The sequence below is a fragment of the Oryzias latipes genome, chromosome 11 (assembly GCF_002234675.1).
Source record: "Oryzias latipes chromosome 11, ASM223467v1".
Taxonomy (NCBI): Eukaryota; Metazoa; Chordata; class Actinopteri; order Beloniformes; family Adrianichthyidae; genus Oryzias; species Oryzias latipes.
This window is the reverse complement of record NC_019869.2, coordinates 165001-188697: the sequence shown is the minus strand read 5'-3', so window position 1 is coordinate 188697 and position 23697 is coordinate 165001. Positions and strand designations below refer to the sequence as shown.

The following is a 23697-nucleotide window of genomic DNA, read 5'->3' as shown; positions in this document are numbered from 1 at the left end:
AACATACAAAATAACAAATGCAGATGATGAAGAGACTGATGAAGATGAGCAGAGGAAGGTTTCAAAGACTTTAAGTCCAGGACTCAACTTCAGAGCAACAAACAACAGAATGTGCTGTTAGGAAACAAAACGGTCGCACATTTAGAACAGATTTAAAAACACAAGCAGATAATCGGCTCCTTTACAAACTTAGTTTTTGCTACATTCAGATGCGGTTACACTGTCAGAAGGTGTAGGGATGCATAAGCCCTCAAACGTTTGAAAGGTTTCACATGAATTCCCAAATGCACAGAAAACCAACCAGGAGAAGATTACTGTTCATGTTTTTTAATTGTCCAGATAATGACGGACTGACTGACTCCGGGGGGTTCAGAGGACATGGATCCATGTTTTCAGGAATGACCTTGATGTCAATCGGCTGTTTGAGGTGGAAGAAGCTACTAAACAACCAAGCAGTCCGGGGTAAACTCCAGACCAGGATCCATTTTTAATTCAATTCAATTTTATTTGTATAGCCCAAAATCACAACAGAAGGCGTCTCGATGGGCTTCAAAGTGAAACATGAACTCAAAAGGATCATGAATACAAAGAGTTCAATAGGAAAATACTAAAATGAACTAACAAACTGACTAATCTATACTGGCATCCCTGCCCTTAGACCCCCCTTCGCGGTAAGGAAAAACTCCCAAAAAAAACGGATTCTGGAAAAAACGAAGAAACCTCAGGGGTGTCCACATGAAGGAGGGATCCTCCCCCAGGACGGACAGGCGATTTACCAGAACTCTTAGAGAAGTATTAACTTATCTAAATCTACAACTACATATATAAAGTCCAGCAGACGAGCTTCATCCAGCCGTGGTTGGGGGGACAGTCAGGGGGCGAGTCGAGCCGGAGACAGGAACCACAGCCAGGTGTAGGAGCAGGAGCAGAGACGAGGTAAACGGTCAGGAACAGGAGCACGGATGAGCCAACTGGAGTCTGGAAGCACTCCCACTCCCCAGGAGGGGAGAGGAAAAGAGGGACAATACATGAATCACTGCACCAAACAGAGGCATGGAGAACTAAATGATGAATAATGATCAAGAATAGAGGAGAGGAAGGGTAGAAGTAGATGAGAAAAGAGGACAGAACCCCAGTGCACCATAGTTACCCCAGCTTCAACTTCTAGCAGCCTTTTAAAAGAAATAGTTATTATTAAGTTTAATTTAAACAAATTAACATTAAGTTAAATAATCTCTGAATACTTACTAGTCTGACAATAAGCCTGTCCAAAGAGGAATGTTTTCAGTCTAACTTTGAATGTAGAAACTGAGTCGGCCTCTCTTCCATGAGCTGGGAGTTTATTCCATAAAACAGGGGCTTGGTGGCTAAACGCTCTACCTCCAACCGTACTTTGACTAATTCTAGGAACCACAAGCAGTCCTGCATTTAGTGAGTGAAGTGTTCTGATTGGATGGTAAGGGACTATGAGGTCCTTAATATAGGACGGGGCCAGTCCATGTAAGGCCTTCAACACTGTAAACCCGAATAAGTTCAGTGAACTCAAAATTTTTGAGGAAACAGATTACATAATAATTTTTAAGTTGACTTACTTAAAAAGTATAAGTTATTTGAACTTAAAATCTTTGAGTTGAATAAAATAAAACAATTTAACTAAAATTAAACTATAACTTTTTATTTAACTAACTTAAAGATTCTTACTTTACTGAACTAGAATATTTTGTTTTTACTGAACCTTAATACATTAGTTAATTAACTAAAAAACTTTAATATATCTCAACTCAAAATTAATCATTTGAAGTCTAAACTGAGTCTTATTTATCCTTCTTAGTCAGGGCCATTCTTACAAAAGAAAAACTGAGGCAGAATTGTAAATGCAAGTTTATTTTTAAACCACCTTACACAAGTACATGCGACTCGTTCGCTGTGGCGACCCCTGATGGGAAAAGCCGAAAGAGAAACAACAACAACACAAGTACATTTGAACAACTTGTGGTACTAGAAAATGTAAAACACTGTACAATTTGTGTTAAGAAAAAGTGCACAAGCCATTAAAAAAAAATAAGTCTTCAAGAAAAGCAAAAAATGAACACCAATCTTTTTTACACCATTTCCTTATACAACTTTATAAAAAAGAGTATTCTTACATTTCAAGAAAAGCAAAAATTGTTAATCAGCCTTTTTTTTTTACACTTTTCCCACATAAAACTGTCTTTTCTTAGGCTGCCCTTTCCCTACAAACATTAGCGATCAAAAATACCCATTTGGGAATGTCGCCTACCACAAGCTCATCTTCCACCACAACCGCTGTACTGAGCGGACAGACATGCACTGAACTTGTGTTGTTGTTGCTGACGGTCAGAATGCCAACAGAGGTGCTGCTGATGTCTGCCTCTGGTGACTCTTTAATCTGCAAATGAAAAAAAAACAGTGTAGTATTAAAGAGAGAGAATTGATCGTTTGAGGGAAGAAAACTTTATGCAAAAACTACAACCTGAAATTTACATTTTAAGAGAAGGTCAGAAATTACACATCAGGAAAATTATTAAAATTGATTTAAATTAATGATTTCAAGCATTGTAGTCAAAGTAATAAATAATTTAAACATTTATCAAACTCATTACAGAAATGATGAAATGCATAGATTTAAAAGACAGAAAATAAAACAAAAACGTCACTTAAATCACATTTGCTTAATTAAATACAGTGATCATTAACTAAAGTCACATTGCTTGAAAAGGATCTGGAAGAACAGAGCTTATATAATATGAAATCAAATGAAATCACTTGTATTACTTGTAAGAGTCCTCATGATTCCATAAGGCACTGTACACAAAAAAATGCACAAAAGCTTTTGTAACATGACAATCTGAAAAGAGGATCACATTTATTCCCCCAAACCCCACCCCTCCCTCCACCTAACCAGTTTCACCAACATAACTCTCAGCTTGTGCTGGATGGTCAGCACCTTTCAGGACACGTCCAGGAATTCCATCTGCCCCGGCTTCTTACCTACTATTCACCCTCTGGAACTCTTTCCTGATGTCATGCTCTCACAGTTAGCACTCGTTACTCTCCACCAGGTTGTGTCTTTGTTATGGGGCAGTTTTTCAACTACAGCACAGAACATCTCCATAAAAATGACACAACCTGCTGGAAAGAATGTCACCTTCTTGCCAATGCAACTTAACCCTTGTGCTACCCTAGGCACTTTAACGTTGGGAGTTGGGTCATCTAGACCCACTAGACAGTGCTCTGAACCTTTTTTCTTCAATGATTTGTGATCTTCACTGGTGTCCATGGATTACATGAAATCTTTCCACCTTTATCCACCTTTGTCATGGTAGGGAGAACACATCAATGGAAGGGTGGGGTCATCTAAGATAGCACAAGGGTTAAGAGCAAAGATTCAGTTCAATTTTATTTATATAGTCCTATGTCACAACAAAAGTCTTCTCCATGGGCTTCATACCGGCAATTGTACAAGAACATGAAATCATACTACATTAGGTATTGGCTAAACTAAACTAAACTAAACAGACTAAACTAAACTGGGCATCCCTGCCGTTAGACCCTCTTACACAGTAAGGAAAAACTCCTTTATAAAAAAAAAAGAAAAAGACTCCTCCCCCAGGACGGACAGGCGATGTACCAGAACTCTTTGAGAAGAATTACATTTTCTAGTTCAACAACTGCATTTTTAAAGTCCAGCAGATTGGCGTCATCCAGATGAAATAGGGGACGGCTGTGGGCCAGAGACGAGCCAGAGGCGAGGTCCACGGTCAGGTACAGGAGCACAGATGAGCTGGAGTGCAATATTTTAGGAGACCATGTGCTTTGCCACATAACATTGCTTTGGCACGACTTTCTGGTTAAGTTGTATTACCCACACAGCTGGAGTATTAACCAGCACACTGTCACTGGTACTATTTAGTGAATAAAACATTATCCGTCATAAAGTACTTACATTCCAAACTTTGAAGAACTGTGGGTCCTCCTCACGTTTGTATATTAGAAGCCAGTACAGGACAGGAGTACCTGTGACATCAGCAGTCTGCTCTTGCTGCACAGAGACAAAGACAAATTAATATGGCAAACATATTTCAAATGACTGCACCCTTTGGTCTGGCTCAGTTCAGTTCATCTAGTCTTTTTAATTATCTTAAAATTGTACAGTTATTTCAAAAAATACACCATACATAAGATGACATTAAATTCATATTTACAAATGCATTTGGATCAACGTTGATGATTTTTTCTCCAATGAAGTAAACATTTACAGTCATTCACTGAATTAGAAACGCTCAGTGATTAATATGAACCGATCCAAGTCAGCCCCTTCTTTTAGCTATACTAATGCATAATGTTGATCATGCCATGCAGTTACACCTCACCTGTTTATCATAGAGGTGCAGAAAGTCGCATAGAGCCTTCCGGTTCGTGCTGCCTTCTGTCTCAAAAAGATCAGCATCCTCTGCGTCTGTCCAGGTCAAAATAAAACCGTTTTCACAGGTTGACATTTGTGATGCGATGAAACTCAGCTCACATTTACAAAAAAAAAATTAAAATGTTAAACACAATTTAAAGCTTTTCCAAGCTACTGGTAGCTTGGAAAAACCGCTGCATTTTACAATAGCCTCAATACTCTGTCCACAATATGTAATCTAGGATATATATTAATATTTTTTTAATATAATAATATTACTATAGGTTAACAGGAGGATCTTGAACTTGATTCTAGAATCAACTGGGATCCAGTGAAGTGAAACCAACACAGGAGTGATGTGATCTCTTCTGCTAGTTCCAGCTAACAATCTAGCTGCTGCGTTCTGAACAAGCTGGAGACTTCTTAAGGAACTCTTAGGACACGCTGCTAACAAGGAGTTACAGTAATCCAGCCTCCACGTAACAAATGCATGGATGAGTTTTTCAGCATCACTCTTAGAAAGTAGATTTCTGATCTTAGCAATATTCCGCAGGTGAAAAAAGGCAGTTTTACACGCCTGAGATATGTGAGCCTTAAATGATAAATCCTGGTCAAATAAAACCCCAAGGTTTCTAACTGTGGAATTGGGGGCTATACTTATACCATCCAGGGAGACTATCTGATCAGACAGAGCATCTCTGAGGTTTTTAGGACCTAGTATAATGACCTCAGTTTTTTCTGGGTTCAAGAGGAGGTCATTAATTGTCATCCAGGTCTTGATGTCACTGATGCAGGCGTTCAGTTTCTCTATCTGGTCATTCTGGTCAGGCTTCATGGATAAATACAACTGCGTATCGTCGGCATAACAATGAAAATTAATGCTGTGGTTCCTGATTATGTTTCCTAGGGGTAGCATATAAAGCATAAACAGGATCGGTCCCAAGACTGAGCCCTGTGGGACTCCATAGTTGACTCGAGTGCACTGAGAGGAATGGCCATTTACATTAACGAACTGATACCTATCGGACAGATAGGATTTAAACCACTGGAGAGCAGATCCTCTGATCCTTATGTCCTGCTCTAATCTATGGAGTAAAATACTGTGGTCGATAGTGTCAAAGGCTGCACTGAGGTCCAACAGGACCAGAATAGAAAGTAGTCCCTTTTCTGAGGCCAATAACAAGTCATTAGAGACTCTAACTAGTGCAGTTTCCGTACTGTGGTGAGGTCTAAACCCCGACTGAAAGTCTTCAAAGTGGCTGTTGTCCTGTAGGTGGCAGTAAAGCTGCTTAACTACAACTCTTTCTAGGATTTTAGAAATAAAGGGCAGGTTTGATATCGGTCTATAGTTGGCCAAGATGCTAGGATCCAACTGGGCTTTTTCAGAAGAGGTTTAACAACTGCATATTTAAAAGACTGTGGCACGTAACCCGTATCCAGAGAGGTATTTATCATTGTTAATATGGGATCATAAATTAGGGGAAAAGTTTCTTTAAAAAGTCTAGTGGGAATTGGGTCTAACAGACACGTTGAGGATTTGGAGGACGTAATAACTGATGTTATTTCCACTTGATCCACAGCAGTGAAGCAGTCTAATGTTACAGAGGTTTCTATGGATGCCTCCATTTCTACCGCTTCAACCTGTTCTGGGCTGATAGTAGGAATAACTTGATTTAACTTATGTCTAATATTTTTAATCCAAGTAGGTTTAGGGGATGTCATCTGGACTTGGTTTTAAAGTTAGAAGACGTTTCATCTCTTATCCAAGAGGCTTTGTCAATTCTGAATTAGCTGGTAAAAGAGCTGGTATATATCCGCTCATGGGAGAGGAGTCAGACCTGAAACTGGATGGAATTGTCAACTTAGCCTACATGGTTTCGGGTCGTTAAGAGTCCTTTGTCCTGACCTGGGGGTTGGGGAGCCAGTGACTCCCTCCCCAAACTGGTCATCTCTTTCAGCTGTTAACGGTGGAACTGGTCCGGTTTGTTTGGGTTTCAGAACACTGCCGTAGATCAATGGAAGAATAAACCTATAAACCCATAAATAAATGGAATCTACCTGGATGAATGAGAGTCTTTATAGACATTTTAATCAAAGATTTACCATTTGTGGAACATCTGCTAACAACTCAAACGTAAAGTGTCAGCCTCAAAGATCTACTTCCTGTCACCACCTCAGAACCACCTTTAGACCACTAAAATGTTTGAATTTAAAAAGGTTCGTAAAAACATGGAGCTTTTTCATTTCAGTGCATGTTACTGATTCGTCTATCTTCTTGTTCACTGTTCAAAGGATCACAGCGTCCAAACAAACTGAAATACAGGAACGGAGGACAACAATAAAGTGAAACTGTCTACTGGTCGTTCAATGGTACAGAGTTTTCACGTGCAGCAGGCATGACGACAGATCTTCTTCAAGTTCCAGAAATGTCCAAATCGGTTTTCACCTCAGTCGGACCAACTGAACGAGAAAGAACCAGTTCTGTTGTGGTTGACCAAGACATGGCTGTGAGATCCAACCAATCCCAATCATTGTCATTATATTTCAACCTACCAATCAGACTCTTTGTTTAGACAGCTCCTCCCACCCTGAAGCCAATCAGTCTGATGACTGAGCTGCTGTCTGCTCTCCTCCTCCTGTCTCTCTCTTTATCCTGCAAACACACCAGATCTGGAGCTCTGACTTTGGAGAATCAATCTCTATTGTTTGAGAAGAAAACACGTCTTTATTATTTTTACTGAGCTTCATGAATAGAATCCCATTGAAACCCCCACCCTAAATTCCTGTAACATCTTTGTTCTAGCTGGGGTTGCTGGAGCCAATCTCACCTGTTTCAGGTTAGAGCAGCGCGGATCTGGGCAGGTTTCCAGAATGAAAGGATCAAATCCTTTCTTTCCCACAGGTAGAAATAATCAGTCAGTGGTGCAGCAGATCTACTACATTATTCTCTTTAAACAGCTTCTCCATCTTAACATAAAGCTTTACGTCCACCAACCCAAAGGTCTCTGCACTGCTTCTTAATTCCTTCGGTGTCCATAGAAACCAAACCAAGGTCGGCATAGGTTTGGACCGATGGGAGGAAGAGAGGTCATGTGCGAGAAACACAGAGGTCATTCCCCAAAGACAAGCAGACCTAACGCACACAGAAAGGAGCCACCATTATGTATGAATAGAGCTAATGGGGCCCAGGGGTCGGAAATGCAGAGTATTTTGACACTTTGGGCTGAGTGAGGATGAAAAAGCTAAAGAACTTTCAGCTTCTAGAGTTTCAGCTGCAGTTGGTCTGGTTTCTTATAAACGTGGTCTAAACCTGAAACCACCTTTACATTTCCACGGTTTGAGGTTGTGGACAGGTGTCTTTCTATAGATAACCAGTTCAAACAGGTGTCATTAATCCAGGGAACAGGTGGAGGACACAAGATCCTCTACACAAAAAGTTACAGGTCTGTGAGAGACAGAAATCTAGCTGGTTTGTTATTGACCAAATACTGATTTTCCACCAGACTTACAAATAAATTCTATAAAAATCAAACAAAGTGATTTCCTGGATTTCTTTTATTATTTTGTCTCTCATAGTTAAGTAGAACCAGAACCAGCATCTCCTAAGACTCCCCATCAGAACCAGAACCCGCATCCCTTCAGCTAATTGGTAAACATCTGGACCTCCGATCCTCAAGACTTTGTAGCAGATGTCATGTTGGTTCTCTTCCAGGACCGGTCCGTCTCCCCTCCGGTCTCTGATGTTCTGCGGTTCTCCGTCTTTGATGGACTCCCTGGGGTCACGTGGACAGATGTGCAGCACTGTCTTCTCTCTGAACGCACACAAAAACACGTTTCTGACCTCATTTCTTCAACTGATTAACGAGTGAAACAACCTGACAGTAACGTGGAGAACAGACGGGAAAAAAACGGCTTTATATCATCTGAGTCGGATATAAGAAAATAGAAAAAATAGATTTGAAACTTTTTTTGGCAAAAGCAGAACCAATGAGAGAAAATCCACTGAGAACCCGGAACAAACCCAGAGGTTCTGTGGAAACCCGAGAACTGAAACCTGTCTGAAATTTAGTCCAGCTTTTGAGTCCAAACCTGGACCGGTCTGTGTCCAAACCTGGACCAGTCTGTGTCAAAACCTGGACTGGTCTGGGTCCAAATCCGGCACTGGCCTGTGTCCAAACCTTGACCGGTCTGGGTCCAAATCCGGCACTGGTCTGTGTCCAAACCCAAATCTGCCATGAATGGTCTGGTTGGAACATGAGGTTAATTTGCTTTAAGGCATCAATGCTTTGAATAGATCAAATATGTCCAGAAGAACTTTGTGTATCTGCACAGGGTTGGCCGGTGGTGTAGTGGTTTGCACCAGGTCCAACCCGGATTCTCTCCTGTGTGAAGTTTGCATGTTCTCCTGGTTCACGTGTGGGATTTCTGCAGACGTGTCGTCCTTCAGTCACAGACATGGGGGTCAGACGGTGAGGCTCGGTGTCGCCTAAACGGGTTTGGGTCCTAAAGGTTTAGACTTTGTAAAGTGTAGAACAGAAAATAAACAATTGATGAAGACGGGGATCAATCCGGCATCTGGACACATACATGTGTGCATGTATTCTTCAGTCATGGCTTTCTTTCTGCCACACAGAAACACAGAGCCGGTGTTGAGGGACGTCCAGAACATTTTTGCAGGAGGCAAAAGGACACGAGAAGCAGGTGGAGGTTGAATTCCACGCCAAGAGCCAGAAGCAGGAATCAGGTCCTCATAAGGCGCCGAGCCCGACGGTCTCCAGAACCGTCTCTGCTCAAATGGAGCTTTTGGTTCAGGCAGTCAACCGTTGATCGAATGTCCATTTTGACCACAGACGTACTTAGGTGTTGCTGGGAGACGAATGATGTTACCGATATCTGAAAATTAAACACTTATCTTATGAGAACTGCTGACAGAAACTTTAACTGACATCAAGCGTTCCAAGATGTTACTAAGACGTTTTTTTTTTTGTTCATTCATCCTCTAGCCGTTTGTCCCTTCAGGGCTGCTGGAGCCTATCCCAACCATTCACGGGCGAAGGCAGGGGCCATCCTGGACAGGTCGCCAGTCTGTCGCAGTAAAACTATTTTGTCTTCCAATACGGGGAATGATGACAACACAAAAAAGTCTTACAATTACAACCAAAACCCCATCACCTGCATGTGCTGCATCTTCCATTTTCCCTTCATTCCACAGCATCCCAACATTTTCATTTATTCAATCCATCTTCTTCGATCCATCGGGGGGCATAGGAACTCCCCAAACAAGCTGAGAGACATAGTCCTGGATCTTCCCTGGGGCCTCCGCCCAGCGGGACATGCCTGGAATACCTCCCCAGGGAGGCGTCCAGGGGGCATCCGGACCAGATGCCCGAGCCACCTCAACCGCCTCCTCTGGATGTGGAGCAGCAGCGGTTCTACTCCAAGCTCTCTCCGGGTGAACAAGCTGATTGAGGCCGGGGGTCTCTGTGTGACCGGAGCTCCTGCTGCATATACCCTTAAAAGGGGTGTCAAACTCCAGCCCTGGGGGGCCGGCCTCCTGCTGGTTCCAGAAATCACCTGGATCAGGTGTGTTTAGCCAAAGAGGAGCTTCAATGGCCGGTCAGAAAACGTGTTGGACAGCGGCCGTGGAGGCCTGGATTCTGACCCCCCCTGCTGTCCAGGGTGTGCAGCAGGTCCACGGTTCCACCACCTGGCAGAAACCCCCGTTGTTCCTGGTTCTGAGGTCTGAGGATTGGACGGACTCTCCTGTCCAGGCTGTCCCGGGCTGAGGAGTCTCCATCCAAATGTGGGGCTGAGATGCATCTGAGTGGAAGCTCAGCACGGCCAAAAACCACAGGGAGATTCTCTGGAGATGCTCGGTAAAGTCCTGCTGTTTGGTTGTTGACCTGAAGGTCCTCCAGGGCCCAATGGGATCCACGAAGCCGCCCGGCCAGAACTCTGGACTCTGAGGGATCAGCGATACGGAACCATTACAAAATCCACCACAACACAATGCTGAATGAAGACCCACAAAAGTCTCAGACATAAAACAGCTTTATTTTAGGCAACATAAAAAGTCTTCTCTGAAAAACATGAAGAACTCCAGCAGATGTCATGTGAGGCTGACGGGTGCGTCCAGATGAAGCCTTCACTGCCGATTAGAAACATTTCTCTCCATCCAATAATGATTTCATAAAACCTCTATCTAAATAAAACTCCAGTCTCACCAAAAATACACTTCACAGCAGAAACTCAGCTGGAAAACCTTCAAACTTTTAAAGCCACATTTTTAAAATCTCAAACAGATTGAATCAAACCAATTAGAAAATCAGGAGTTTCAGAAAGTCATGGTTTCCACCACAGCTTGGAACCCCCCCACCCCAGACGAAGCAACAGATCCACGGGGGGGGCACTCCAGTGAAGCTAGCAGCTGGAGAAAATGGGCTAAATGTGACAGGAAGCTGATGAATATTTCAAAGTAAGAGTTGCCGGAACAGCTGATTGGAAAGCCCCCCCTTTCCCTCCACAGGAGACGACTTTAGGATTCAACAAACTTGATCTGAGAGTTTTCTCTATCATAAAGCTGTGAACAGAGCCGCGGTACCGAGAAAAAACATCTGCTGTTCCGGGTGGATGTGGTTCTCCACAGACAGGAAAATACTGACCAACCTTTAGGACCAGAGCGCAGAACCTCCAGAAGCTCCGCCCTCTTCCATCGCTCTCCGACTTAAAGCTTTTCACAGAAGCTCCGCCCTCTTCCATCGCTCTCCGACTTAAAGCTTTTCACAGAAGCTCCGCCCTCTTCCATCGCTCTCCGACCTAAAGCTTTTCACAGAAGCTCCGCCCTCTTCCATCGCTCTCCGACCTAAAGCTTTTCACAAAACCTCCGCCCTCTTCCATTGCTCTCCGACCTAAAGCTTTTCACAGAAGCTCCACCCTCTTCCATCGCTCTCCGACTTAAAGCTTTTCACAGAAGCTCCGCCCTCTTCCATCGCTCTCCGACCTAAAGCTTTTCACAGAAGCTCCGCCCTCTTCCATCGCTCTCCGACCTAAAGCTTTTCACAGAAGCTCCGCCCTCTTCCATCGCTCTCCGACCTAAAGCTTTTCACAGAAGCTCCGCCCTCTTCCATCGCTCTCCGACCTAAAGCTTTTCACAGAAGCTCCGCCCTCTTCCATCGCTCTCCGACCTAAAGCTTTTCACAGAAGCTCCGCCCTCTTCTCTAACCTCCATTAAACGCAGAAAACAATCATGAAAAACTAAAAAAAAATTTATCAGCTGATGAGTGATCAGGTAATTTAGAGGGGGTGGACCAACAGCTGACCAGAACCACAGGCTTCTGGATAACAGGACTTTGGGCAGAATTACCACCAAGTGTCCCCCGATGGTCCAGTGGCGGTTCTGTTTCAGCCACATGCTGTCTAGACGCTCATGTCTAGCTTTGGTTTTATCCATTTCTCTGAAGTCTTTTCTGCTGGGATCTGAATTTTCAATCATTCTTCTACAAACCGACCAGATGTGTTCAACAGGAAACAGGAAGCTGTCAAAGCTGCGGCCTCCAATACCAGCCGGTACTGATGACTGATGCTGCATCAGCTGCTGTGGCTTCAGTTGACCCGGGAGTGACGACCTGCGGGTCTGTGCTCCTACATCCTGTCGGTTCAGCGTGGCGGCGTCCGTCCATCGTCTGCCCCCACCATCACATCAGAACAGCTGAAGGAACGCCTCGGGCCCCCAGTCCATGGCCGTCTGAGCTACAGCAAACACGGCGGCCCCCAGCGTCGCAGAGAGCCCCCACACTGCCACCTTCACTATCCTGTTGCCCTGCCGCCACAGCTCGCCGTCGTCCCCGGCTACGGCCCGCACGTCTGTGAGGCGGAGCAGACAGGAAGAGGAGATGAGAATTCCAGCGAATCCAGTTTCCCGTCAGACTGAGCGGGAAAACCCCGGAAACAATGCGGCTGGGCATCAACACCAAAGAGTCAGGTCTGATTGACAGGTCTCCTTTTAAAAAATCAAATCGCAACAAAAGTGGAACTTTGATCAAATGAAGAATTCTTTGGTGACAAACCAACTGACAGAGTTTTGAGCCTAAAAAAATAATAGAATCCTTAAAGTAGCGACTTTTTAAAGGCAGCTTTTCAAGTCCCCTAGAACAAAAATCTGTTTATCTTAAAGCAGAAATGTAGAAAGAAAGGTTTTTTTCTCTGTTGGATGTTGTTTATCAGGAAAAAAGAGGATAAGAAATCAAAACAAAACGAAGCATTTGCTCGTAACCATGGTGACAAAACCTGGACCCGGATGGCGTCATTTTCTGCTTTATAAACTTTCCTGTTTCTGTTGATCAGAACATGGAGCCGTCTGGACTAAAGCTGCAGCTGATCATTCAGGGAGAGTAACTCTTTACTCTGTTGTGTCTAATAAAGGATTAGAACCATGTGATAGTTATTGACATGGTCATAACTGCATTTCATCAGACGTTGCCGTTTCAAATCCGGGTTCCCCCCCAGATCGTCCTGCGTGTGGTTTTGACCACAGCTTAATCAGATGTGCGTTTTCCTCAGACGCTCTTCATCCTTAAACATTCCTGACTGCATGTATATCACAGTCAATCTGGCAGATCCTGCTGAGCTGCAGAAACCTGTGGGAATAATTCATGGCTCTGGCTCATTCCATCTGATCCTGATTGGTCTGATGAGGGCGCTTCAGCCGCTCTTTACTGCATGCTCATTGGTCCAAAGGGGATGGCGGTTGCTCGTGTTCTGAAGAATGATGGCCGGCGCCAAAAACGTTTCTGACCAACAGCGCCGGCATCAACTCTGCGTTATGTAGTCAACGGAGCGAGTTTCTGTACCGTGTCTGCAGGAGGCGGAGCTCCGAGTCCTGGTGAGGCGCTGGAGGACAGAGTCTGGCCTCTGATGGAGGGTGGACAGCTGAAAGGCCTGGAAGCTGCTGATGGACAGACTGGACAAAGACACGGGAAGTTAGTCTGTGGTCAGGGATTTACACGCTTCATCGCGCTGATTTTCTTAAAATAAGTTGGTGCTGTCCTGTTTCATGAAGTCAAATCTTAAACAACCTTTAAAGCCAAAGTCAAACTTCGGCTCACCTGTTTCTGGACTGCAGCGCCGCCTGTTTGGCCAGTAAAGGTGGAGGAAAGCAGTCAAACAGGCCCTGAGCTCGGCCAATCAGCAGCTCGAACGGCAGATCTTCAGGGATGTGAGCGAGGAGGTGGTGCACCATGGCCATGTCGCACTCCGTCTGCTTCACCTCCTGCTCTCTGTGGAGAACAATCTGAAAGCAGAGACGCGGCGCGGACGCTGAGGCTCGGACCAATGACGGCGCAGCCGCTCTGCAGGGACCTCCTCTTACCGTAGCAGCCAGGTAAATGGGCATCAGAGGATGGGAGGCCAGGAAGAAGTCATAGAGTCTTAGCGTGTGCTTGAACTCTGACAACACGTGACCAAACCATGTGATGAGCCAGGAAAGAGCGAAGATGGTTCCAACTTCTGCCCTGAAAAACAAAATCCCCAAAAATAATCAAGCTCTCCCCCGCATGTGTGAGGTTCTCATGTGTTCTTTGATCACGGGTGAAACCCTGAAGGAAACGGACGGTTTCCTCCTGGGACTCCTCTGCTTTAGGGGCGTTCCCACGCCTGCATGCTTAGACACCCTCACCCAAAGCGTGGTTCAGGAATCAAAGCCTTTGAAAACGTTGGAGCAGATCTCCACAGGACGCCGGCAGGCAGGTCTGATGCTGGATTCCATCGGTTTCTTCTCAGCACAGAAAAACGGACCGAGAGGCCGGAGTTTGAAGGCACCGCGCGAGTTTCTGATCCAAACCCGTTCAATGGAAACTTCTGCGTTTGACTGTTGTGGGACGTTTTCTCATCAGTGGTTTGCCTGAGAAATCCAGATTTGACTGGTTCTGGATTTGCTTTCAGGGGAATTCAAACAGATATATTTATTGACAAAAAATTCTATTTCTCATCCAGATAAAGTAAATAACTGAGTGAAAAGTAGAAGGTGGAGCTGGTGTTTTTGGTACGGAAGCCCTCATAGTCCAAACTGTTCTGGTTTCTCATTAAACAACATTCTAAGAATCTGGTATTTTTGATGTGGATGAGAAAAGAGTGAACTAAAGAGGAGAATGAAAGGTCAACTCACACACTCTGTGACATAAAGTGAACCAAACACAACAAACGACATTAAACCCTTAATTCCAGGCGTCTAAACGCAGAACAATTGTGTTGTGCTGATTTTTGAAAAATCTGCCTGGTTTCTTTATTCCTCCACTTATCACCCCTGAACTGGAGCATCTTTCATAATTCAGAGGAAGTTCTGAGGACTTTTTCCTGCTGTGAACGGATCAGAAACAGGTGTCACGGCGCCCTCTAGTGGCAGAATAAGGTGCAGCACCACGTCCACACGCCACTACCTGGTCATGAAGTCGTGTAGCTCTGCATCCACCTGCTCCAGAATGGGCATCAGGTAGTTCAAAATGTGTTTGGTGCTGTCCATGGTTGTATCCATGAAATCCCTGTAATCAGAGATGACAGACAGTCACTTCCTTCCACCACCAGGTTCAGGTTCCAGTGAGACCAGGTCAGAGCAAACACCTGAGGTGATGGTTGGATAACTTCTCCAGCATGGCCATGGCCATCCGCTCTCCAACCACCAGCAGAAGCGTGACGGCCACGTCGTGGTAACCCTGGTAGTAATGCAGCTGAGAGTTACGTTTCAACACCTCCAGGATGATGTCGATCAGCTGTTCCTGCAGCGCGTCTCTCTCTGCCGCCGGCATACCTGTGAGAGGGCGGAGCATTCATCTGTGGCTTTACGCTGACAGGTAACACCGTCATCAACCGAAACTTCCTAGGATTGACGGCTGTCAAAAACAGCTTTTCCGGTTCACATCAACACCAAAGATCCACATGTTGTTCTTGACTTTGTGGAGTTCAACTCTTGACATGTTTGCATGTCATTTCCAGGTTTTGCAAAGGACACATTTTTAAAAAGCAGAAAACAGAAAATAATCCAACATAAAACCAAAGTCCTGATCAGTTTAAACAGAGAAAACGCAGGAAAGAGCTGCCATTAAAGGCTGACAACCTGAGAATTTATCAGGATTTAAAGAGAACATTGACAATAAACACTGTGAAAGATAAATAACCCTTGTGCTATCCTATGGGGTCCAGATGACCCCCCCCCCCCTTCCATTGAGGTGTTCTCCCTACCATGACAAAGGTGGATAAAGGTGGAAAGATTTCATGTAATCCATGGACACCAGTGAAGATCACAAATCATTGAAGAAAAAAGGTTCAGAGCACTGTCTAGTGCACACGTGTCAAACTCAAGGCCCAGGGGCCAAATGTGGCCGACATGTCATTTTATTTGACCCGCGAGAGCATAAAAGTTTTTAATTTCTTGAAATAATAACTAAAAATTGGTGTGTATGTATTCATATCTGGGGGGATCTGACTTGAAATATCAGATTGGGCAACTAGGACTTAAACACTGTCCATATAACCGAACCTGACCGAATCATATTTAAAAGGATTTATGCTGGAGGAACAAGCAAACATATGTTTTCTATGCAACTATAATTGTTACTTTAAAAAGTTATAACAAATAATAATGAGTTGTTCAACATTAAGGAGTAGTTATATTTATTTTTCATTACATTTAGTTACATGTATAAGTTATATCAGGCCCTTTGAGGACAGACACTGTGCTGATGTAGCCCTCAGTGAAAATGAGTTTGACACCCCTGGTCTAGTGGGTCTAGATGACCCAACTCCCAATGTTAAAGTGCCTAGGATAGCACAAGGGTTACAGAGGATTTTTTATTCTTCTCATGACTTTATTTAACAGACTGTCAGAAAACAACACATTTGTTCCTGGAGATCATATTTGACATTGGTTTTTGTCTTTTCTGCTTGTATGTTTCCTTCAGGAACCAGTTCGTGTTGCTGTAGAGGTGAATGAATGGAGCTGCTATAAAGACCAGCCGTTACCTTTAGGAAAGCGCTTCATGGACCTCTTAACATCCAGAACCACCTGCTGGAAGTCTGTGTGCTTCTCTCGTCCATTTCGACCTGCAGTAGAAAGAAACTGAAACCGTGTGCGGCAGATAAATAGAGATGGGTGGAGGAGAAGGTGCAGGTCTACTGACCAGGTCTGTGCGGAAGATCAAACACGTTAATGTTGAGTAATTTGGGCCACACTTTTCTCCTCATCTCATTATTGAGAAGTCCTCCTCTGGTGGCTGCAGCTCTCCTGAGGGCCTGAATGTCCACTGGATCACTAGAGGGTTAACAGGCGTTTCAGCGAGACGATACAGCGAGACGGTACAGCCAGACGCTGCAGCCAGACGCTACAGCGAGACGATAAAGAGAGACGCTACAGACAGACGATACAGCGAGACGTTACAGCCAGACGCTACAGCGAGACGATAAAGAGAGACGCTACAGACAGACGTTACAGCGAGGCGCTACAGCCAGACAATAGAGAGAGACGCTACAGCGAGACGATACAGCGAGACGTTACAGCGAGGCGCTACAGCCAGGCAATAAAGAGAGACGGTACAGACAGACGATACAGCGAGACGTTACAGCGAGGCGCTACAGCCAGGCAATAAAGAGAGACGCTACAGCGAGACGATACAGCGAGATGGTACAGCCAGACGATACAGCGAGACGGTACAGCCAGACGCTGCAGCCACCAGACACTGGAGCCAGACGCTACAGCCAGACGCTGCAGCCAGACGCTACAGCGTGCTGATAAAGAGAGACGCTACAGACAGATGATACAGTGAGACGTTACGGCAAGACGCTACAGCGAGACGGTACAGCCATACGATACAGCGAGACAATACAGCCAAACGATACAGCGAAATGCTACAGCCAGACAATAAAGAGAGACGCTACAGCAAGACGCTACAGCAAGACACTACAGCCAGTCGGTACAGCGAAACGCTACAGAGAGACGATACAGTTAGACGGTACAGCCAGACAGTACAGCCAGACGCTGCAGCCAGACGCTACAGCGAGACGATAAAGAGAGACGCTACAGACAGACGATACAGCGAGGCGCTACAGCCAGACAATAAAGAGAGACGCTACAGCGAGACGATACAGCGAGACGCTACAGCCAGACAATAAAGAGAGACGCTACAGCCAGACGCTACAGCCAGACGCTACAGCCAGACGATACAGCGAGACGGTACAGCCAGACGCTGCAGCCACCAGACGCTGCAGCCAGACGCTACAGCGAGACGATAAAGAGAGACGCTACAGACAGACGCTACAGCCAGACAGTACAGCCAGACGCTGCAGCCAGACGCTACAGCGGGACGATAAAGAGAGACGCTACAGCCAGACGCTACAGCCAGACGCTACACCAGACGATACAGCGAGGCGGTACAGCCAGACGCTGCAGCCACCAGACGCTGCAGCCAGACAGTACAGCCAGACGCTGCAGCCAGACGCTACAGCGGGACGATAAAGAGAGACGCTACAGCCAGACGCTACAGCCAGACGCTACAGCCAGACGATACAGCGAGACGATAAAGAGAGACGCTACAGACAGACGATACAGCGAGACGTTACAGCGAGGCACTACAGCCAGACAATAAAGAGAGACGCTACAGCGAGACGGTACAGCCATACGATACAGCGAGACAATACAGCGAAACTATACAGCGAGACGCTACAGCCAGACAATAAAGAGAGACGCTACAGCGAGACGCTACAGCCAGACGGTACAGCGAAACGCTACAGAGAGACGATACAGTGAGACGGTACAGCCAGACGCTACAGCCAGATGCTGCAGCCAGACGATAAAGAGAGACGCTACAGACAGACGATACAGCGAGACGTTACAGCGAGGCACTACAGCCAGACAAAAAAGAGAGACGCTACAGCGAGACGATACAGCGAGACGGTACAGCCATAGGATACAGCGAGACGCTACAGCGAGACGCTACAGCCAGACAATAAAGAGAGACGCTACAGCGAGACGCTACAGCCAGACGCTGCAGCCAGACGCTGCAGCCAGACGCTACGGCGAGACGATAAAGAGAGACGCTACAGCGAGGCGCTACAGCCAGACAATAAAGAGAAACGCTACAGCGAGACGCTACAGCCAGACGCTGCAGCCAGACGCTACAGCGAGACGATACAGCGAAGCGCTACAGCGAGACAATAAAGAGAGACGCTACAGCGAGAAGGTACAGCGAGACGGTACAGCGAGACGATACAGTGAGACGGTACAGCGAGACGTTTCAGAGAGACGCTACAGCCAGACGCTGCAGCCAGACGATAAAGAGAGACGCTACAGCCAGACGCTACAGAGAAACGATAATGTCAGACGATAAATCCAGACGATACAGCGAGACGATAATGCCAGACGACACAGAGAGACGATACAGAGAGACGATACAGCCAGATTATAATGCCAGACGATAATGCCAGACGATACAGCGAGATGATACAGCGAGACGGTACAGCCAGATGATACAGCGAGACGGTACAGCCAGATGATACAGCGAGACGTTTCAGAGAGACGCTACAGCCAGACGCTGCAGCCAGACGATAAAGAGAGACGCTACAGCCAGATGCTACAGAGAGACGATGATGTCAGACGATAAATCCAGACGATACAGTGAGACGATAATGCCAGACGACACAGAGAGACGATACAGCCAGATTATAATGCCAGGCGAAACAGCGAGACAATAATGCCAGACAATACAGCGAGACAATACAGCCAAACGATACAGCGAAATGCTACAGCCAGACAATAAAGAGAGACGCTACAGCAAGACGCTACAGCAAGACACTACAGCCAGACGGTCCAGCGAAACGCTACAGAGAGACAATACAGTTAGACGGTACAGCCAGACAGTACAGCCAGACGCTGCAGCCAGACGCTACAGCGAGACGATAAAGAGAGACGCTACAGACAGACGATACAGCGAGGCGCTACAGCCAGACAATAAAGAGAGACGCTACAGCGAGAAGGTACAGCGAGACGGTACAGCGAGACGATACAGTGAGACGGTACAGCGAGACGTTTCAGAGAGACGCTACAGCCAGACGCTGCAGCCAGACGATAAAGAGAGACGCTACAGCCAGACGCTACAGAGAAACGATAATGTCAGACGATAAATCCAGACGATACAGCGAGACGATAATGCCAGACGACACAGAGAGACGATACAGAGAGACGATACAGCCAGATTATAATGCCAGACGATAATGCCAGACGATACAGCGAGATGATACAGCGAGACGGTACAGCCAGATGATACAGCGAGACGGTACAGCCAGATGATACAGCGAGACGTTTCAGAGAGACGCTACAGCCAGACGCTGCAGCCAGACGATAAAGAGAGACGCTACAGCCAGATGCTACAGAGAGACGATGATGTCAGACGATAAATCCAGACGATACAGTGAGACGATAATGCCAGACGACACAGAGAGACGATACAGCCAGATTATAATGCCAGGCGAAACAGCGAGACAATAATGCCAGACAATACAGCGAGACAATACAGCCAAACGATACAGCGAAATGCTACAGCCAGACAATAAAGAGAGACGCTACAGCAAGACGCTACAGCAAGACACTACAGCCAGACGGTCCAGCGAAACGCTACAGAGAGACAATACAGTTAGACGGTACAGCCAGACAGTACAGCCAGACGCTGCAGCCAGACGCTACAGCGAGACGATAAAGAGAGACGCTACAGACAGACGATACAGCGAGGCGCTACAGCCAGACAATAAAGAGAGACGCTACAGCGAGACGGTACAGCCAGACGATACAGCGAGACGATACAGCGAGACAATAAAGAGAGACGCTACAGCCAGACGCTACAGCCAGACGATACAGCCAGACGGTACAGCCAGACGCTGCAGCCACCAGACGCTGCAGCCAGACGCTACAGCGAGACGATAAAGAGAGACGCTACAGACAGACGCTACAGCCAGACAGTACAGCCAGACGCTGCAGCCAGACGCTACAGCGGGACGATAAAGAGAGACGCTACAGACAGACGATACAGCGAGACGTTACAGCGAGGCGCTACAGCCAGACAATAAAGAGAGACGCTACAGCGAGACAATAAAGAGAGACGCTACAGCGAGACAATAAAGAGAGACGCTACAGCGAGACGGTACAGCCATACGATACAGCGAGACAATACAGCGAAACGATACAGCGAGACGCTACAGCCAGACGCTACAGCGAGACGCTACAGCCAGACGGTACAGCGAAACGCTACAGAGAGACGATACAGTGAGACGGTACAGCCAGACGCTGCAGCCAGACGATAAAGAGAGACGCTACAGACAGACGATACAGCGAGACGTTACAGCGAGACAGTACAGCCAGACAAAAAAGAGAGACGCTACAGCGAGAAGATACAGCGAGACGGTACAGCCATAGGATACAGCGAGACGATACAGCGAGACGCTACAGCCAGACAATAAAGAGAGACGATACAGCGAGACGCTACAGCGAGACGATACAGCGAGACGGTACAGCCAGACAGTACAGCCAGACGCTGCAGCCAGACGCTGCAGCCAGACGCTACGGCGAGACGATAAAGAGAGACGCTACAGCGAGGCGCTACAGCCAGACAATAAAGAGAGACGCTACAGCCAGACGCTGCAGCCAGACGCTACAGCCAGACGTTACAGCGAAGCGCTACAGCGAGACAATAAAGAGAGACGCTACAGCGAGAAGGTACAGCGAGACGGTACAGCGAGACGGTACAGCGAGACGATACAGCGAGACGATACAGCGAGACGGTACAGCGAGACGGTACAGCGAGACGGTACAGCGAGACGTTTCAGAGAGACGCTACAGCCAGACGCTGCAGCCAGACGATAAAGAGAGATGCTACAGCCAGACGCTACAGAGAAACGATAATGTCAGACGATAAATCCAGACGATACAGCGAGACGATAATGCCAGACGACACAGAGAGACGATACAGCCATATTATAATGCCAGACGATAATGCCAGACAATACAGAGAGACGATACAGAGAGACGATAATGCCAGACGATAAATCCAGACGATACAGCGAGATGATACAGCGAGACGGTACAGCCAGATGATACAGCGAGACGGTACAGCCAGATGATACAGCGAGACGTTTCAGAGAGACGCTACAGCCAGACGCCACAGCCAGACGATAAAGAGAGACGCTACAGCCAGACGCTACAGAGAGACGATAATGTCAGACGATAAATCCAGACGATACAGCGAGACGATAATGCCAGACGACACAGAGAGACGATACAGCCAGATTATAATGCCAGGCGATACAGCGAGACAATAATGCCAGACAATACAGCGAGACGATACAGCGAGACGATACAGCGAGACGATACAGCGAGACGATAATGCCAGACGATACAGCCAGACGATACAGCGAGGCGCTACAGCCAGACGATAAAGAGAGACGCTACAGCCAGACGCTACAGAGAAACGATAATGTCAGACGATAAATCCAGACGATACAGCGAGACGATAATGCCAGACGACACAGAGAGACGATACAGAGAGACGATACAGCCATATTATAATGCCAGACGATAATGCCAGACAATACAGAAAGACGATACAGAGAGACGATAAATCCAGACGATACAGCGAGATGATACAGCGAGACGGTACAGCCAGACGCTACAGAGAAACGATAATGTCAGACGATAAATCCAGACGATACAGCGAGACGATAATGCCAGACGACACAGAGAGACGATACAGAGAGACGATACAGCCATATTATAATGCCAGACGATAATGCCAGACAATACAGAAAGACGATACAGAGAGACGATAAATCCAGACGATACAGCGAGATGATACAGCGAGACGGTACAGCCAGATGATACAGCGAGACGGTACAGCCAGATGATACAGCAAGACGTTTCAGAGAGACGCTACAGCCAGACGCTGCAGCCAGACGATAAAGAGAGACGCTACAGCCAGACGCTACAGAGAGACGATAATGTCAGACGATAAATCCAGACGATACAGCGAGACGATAATGCCAGACGACACAGAGAGACGATACAGCCAGATTATAATGCCAGGCGATACAGCGAGACAATAATGCCAGACAATACAGCGAGACGATACAGCGAGACGATAATGCCAGACGATACAGCCAGACAATACAGCGAGGCGCTACAGCCAGATGCTACAGCGAGACGATACAGCGAGACGATACAGAGAGACGATACAGTGAGACGGCACAGCGAGACGGTACAGCGAGGCGCTACAGAGAGACGATACAGCCAGACGATAATGCCAGATGATACAGCGAGACGCTACAGATAGATGATACAGAAAGGCGATACAGAGAGACGGTCTGGCCAGAGGCTTCGGTTCAGATATTCAGGAGCACCTTTCCCTAAAGCTGACTCACGTTCCTGAATGATGTTTCTGTAAGAACTGTTTCTAAATCTTAAAAACTAGAAGTATGTTTAATGTTCCAGCAGCACGTTTTTGTCCTCATCGACCCTAAAAACTCTGGATTTAGCAAACACATTCCTACCTGATTAACGCTCGATGGATGTCAGCCAGCTTCTGTTTTCTACCACAGTCTGGATCTGCAGGAAAACAGAAAACAGTGACTGAAGACAGAGCAAAGCATTATGGGATGGACCACACTAAAACACAGACAGGTCTGCAGCATATAAAATGGAGCAGAAGGGGTTAAGAAAGAACAACAACATGGTGACATTTTCTAATGTCAACTTTCTGAATATATTGAGATGTTTTCTGCAGTATAACAAAGACAGACGGTTTAACTTTTGAATCTATAATGGTGAAGCAGTGAAGGGAAAAGTGCAGGTTGTCTCTGTTCTCTGTCATTACAGCCTCCAGAGCCTTAAAGAAACTGAAAAGATTATTTTATTCTGAAAGTTTTCTCTGCTGCTAAAAACAATGAAAAACATTCCGGAAGTGAAACCAGTCAAACCTTTACATGAACTGAATTCAGCCTCAGAGTAAATCATCTCAACTTTAAATGTTATTCATTAAAAAAAAACACAGAATGCTGACGTTCCCTGAAGGTCCCTCCTCACCTCCGGTAGTACCGGCGATACCGGCTCCATTCTCCGTCCCTCCTGTGCTTCGTTTCCGTCTGTTGGGCTTTCCCATCTCCATCCACGGTTTTATAACGTTTCATTTATTAATTTAAATCCGGAACTTACATTAAAATGTCTTTAAACGCAATAATTACATCTG

The 23697-nt window shown here is 46.1% G+C and overlaps 1 protein-coding gene across 6 annotated transcripts in view; it reads right to left on the bottom strand.

Moving 5' to 3' along the window:
- Positions 1-1744: 1744 nt before the first annotated feature.
- Positions 1745-23697, bottom strand: part of LOC101155653 (TBC1 domain family member 20) — a 22726-nt gene continuing 773 nt past the window's right edge. Inside the window, exons 1-14 of one of the 6 annotated variants that reach the window (XR_002874127.1) lie at positions 23535-23697; positions 23003-23057; positions 16597-16727; positions 16439-16519; positions 15041-15227; positions 14860-14961; positions 13794-13935; positions 13531-13715; positions 13276-13385; positions 8090-8238; positions 6980-7079; positions 4395-4480; positions 3968-4063; positions 1745-2410 (exon numbers count right to left, since the gene is read on the bottom strand). The exon at positions 23535-23697 is cut by the window's right edge and continues 773 nt beyond it. Coding sequence is in view for 2 of the 6 variants with exons in the window: in XM_004084574.4 (XP_004084622.1) it covers positions 12126-12289; positions 13276-13385; positions 13531-13715; positions 13794-13935; positions 14860-14961; positions 15041-15227; positions 16439-16519; positions 16597-16727; positions 23003-23057; positions 23535-23616 (1239 nt within the window). In the remaining 4 variants the exon portion in view is untranslated. Of the gene's footprint in view, positions 2411-3967; positions 4064-4134; positions 4481-6435; positions 6887-6979; positions 7080-7963; positions 8239-10459; positions 12290-13275; positions 13386-13530; positions 13716-13793; positions 13936-14859; positions 14962-15040; positions 15228-16438; positions 16520-16596; positions 16728-23002; positions 23058-23534 lie in introns of those variants that run through there. The other 5 variants (XR_002874128.1, XR_002874129.1, XR_002874126.1 and 2 more) reach the window with 5 other exon arrangements.